Source organism: Cyprinodon variegatus, unplaced genomic scaffold (assembly GCF_000732505.1).
Source record: "Cyprinodon variegatus isolate N-32 unplaced genomic scaffold, C_variegatus-1.0 Scaffold1923, whole genome shotgun sequence".
Lineage (NCBI taxonomy): Eukaryota > Metazoa > Chordata > Actinopteri > Cyprinodontiformes > Cyprinodontidae > Cyprinodon > Cyprinodon variegatus.
The window spans coordinates 29,287-31,171 of NW_015152376.1; the positions used below are offsets into that span (position 1 = coordinate 29,287).

Sequence of the window (1,885 nt, forward strand, 5' to 3'; positions counted from 1 at the left end):
GCCATTGTGCGGCACCTTTTTGCTGCTCAACGTGCATCTGGTGTGAAAGTAGCATAAATCATCAGCCACGTTTCTGAGCAAAAATGTCACAAACCGATTGAAACGTATTTGGACTCAAAAAAGAAAGATTATATGGACAATAGTAAAAAGAGCGAATGGTCCGATAAGCCTAAACCTGCTGATCTGAACATTCAGTGAGTCAAAGCAGAAAGTCGCCATCCTGATGCTGAGTGATTTATTCACACTGAGGTCAGCTCGCCTCACTGAGGAAGACTCCATCCTGCAGCGTTTACATGAACGCCGACACCATTATCAGTCTGCATAAACCATCCCACTCAGAGATTATAACTTTATTCCCTTCAGAACGCGATACGATGATGTTTCCATCTCTGTTCTCTGAGTCTGAAACATTTCACTGATCATAACGGAGTCGTCTTCCCAGGTTTAGGAACAGCAGATATTGTTAGCATGACGTGGTTCCAGAGCCTACATGGGTTCTACATGTTCCCTCATCTGAACGCAGGACTTTAAGGTTTCTAACTCACCTTTGAATCATCATTAAGGGTCAATCAAGTTTACCTGGTCAGCAGTTGGTCACTCTGCATCTCTACCAACTATAAACCATTAGACCACCAGTCTACCCAGTCTGCTGTTCCTAATGACCATTACCTTAAAAACAAAAAGCAATGGTGGTCTGATATTTCTACCCATCACTAAATCTGTATCTAGTTAATATTTAATGTTTTTTTTACATCAACTGATTCTCCTTCCAGTTTTTCAATCTCTAGACTTTAAGTGAATCTGTCCATTTTTTCTGCTGTTGCATCTTTTTCCTGTTTGACTGCAAAAAGCCCCGAGGTCTAGAAAGCTCATTATAGATGCTACTTTTTGTTCATGAATGTCGTGTAGTTCTGTCCACATTTCCACCGCATCGTTTCGACGCTTAATGGATGTTTGTTGGAATCTTGTGTTTGTCTAAAAGCGTCTCTTTGGCGCCCTCTTCATGTTAAACGAGTGAACTGCATCTAATTTAGAGCCCGTTTGTTTCGGTTTAGTCGTATGTTCGTAATCCTGGACATGTAAGCTGTGATCACCCAAACCACTGACACCAACTTCTAACTGGTTCTACGGTTAGATGCCGACACCAGCGGAGGCCGCAATCAACCGCTCCGTCTACAAACTGTCATCACAGTGATGCTCTTCATGTGCGTCACTGTTACTGCTGGTGTCATGGCTGCCGTCGGTCCGTCTGTCCTGCAGATGGAGAGAAGTGAGGCTCTGCAAGGTTGAGCTGTTTGTTACCTAAACCTTATTTCCACCTAAAGGGAAACTTTGATTTAAGCTTAAATATATTTAGATGAAGCAGATTTGCCTTTTATAACTGCAATTAAAAATCCTATCAGTTTATACTATGAGGAATAAATTATAATGACGTCATTCCTTTAAATTGATAGAATCAATACGTCATTTTTCCAAATGAACCTTACAGGCAGCAGCTAAAGTTCAACATGCAAGAAGATAAAAAAGGGACCAAGAGAGAAAAAAATCTGAGAAAATGATTGAAAACTGCAGACATAGTTAAAAACCAATGACTTTAAAAAGGTTTGTTTAGTTTTAAAAGGGAAATGATGTTTGTCTTTGTACCAGCCAGGCCTCTCCTGATGCTCCATCACTGAACAGACTGGACTCAGTAAAACTGTTGATTCTGGAGGTAAACTGTAAAAATGTCGCCTCCACTGAATCAACCCTGAATCAAGGCTGATTGTCGACCAAACTTAAAGCACTTCCAGGTAAAGACTGCAGCCAACAAACATCTGGGTGACAAAGAGATAAAGAGCAAACAGCATCTGTGCTGCAGGTCACTTCCTCTGCGCCAGTTTAGACT

The 1,885-nt window shown here is 41.3% G+C and overlaps 1 protein-coding gene across 1 annotated transcript in view; it reads right to left on the reverse strand.

The window, feature by feature from the left end:
• Positions 1-944: 944 nt before the first annotated feature.
• The window catches only part of LOC107104855 (netrin receptor UNC5D-like), a 2,678-nt gene continuing 1,737 nt past the window's right edge, over positions 945-1,885 (reverse strand). The window contains exon 2 of the mRNA XM_015404973.1: positions 945-1,254. Within this exon, the coding sequence (XP_015260459.1) occupies positions 1,174-1,254 (81 nt within the window). The 3' untranslated portion in view covers positions 945-1,173. The remainder of the gene's footprint in view (positions 1,255-1,885) is intronic.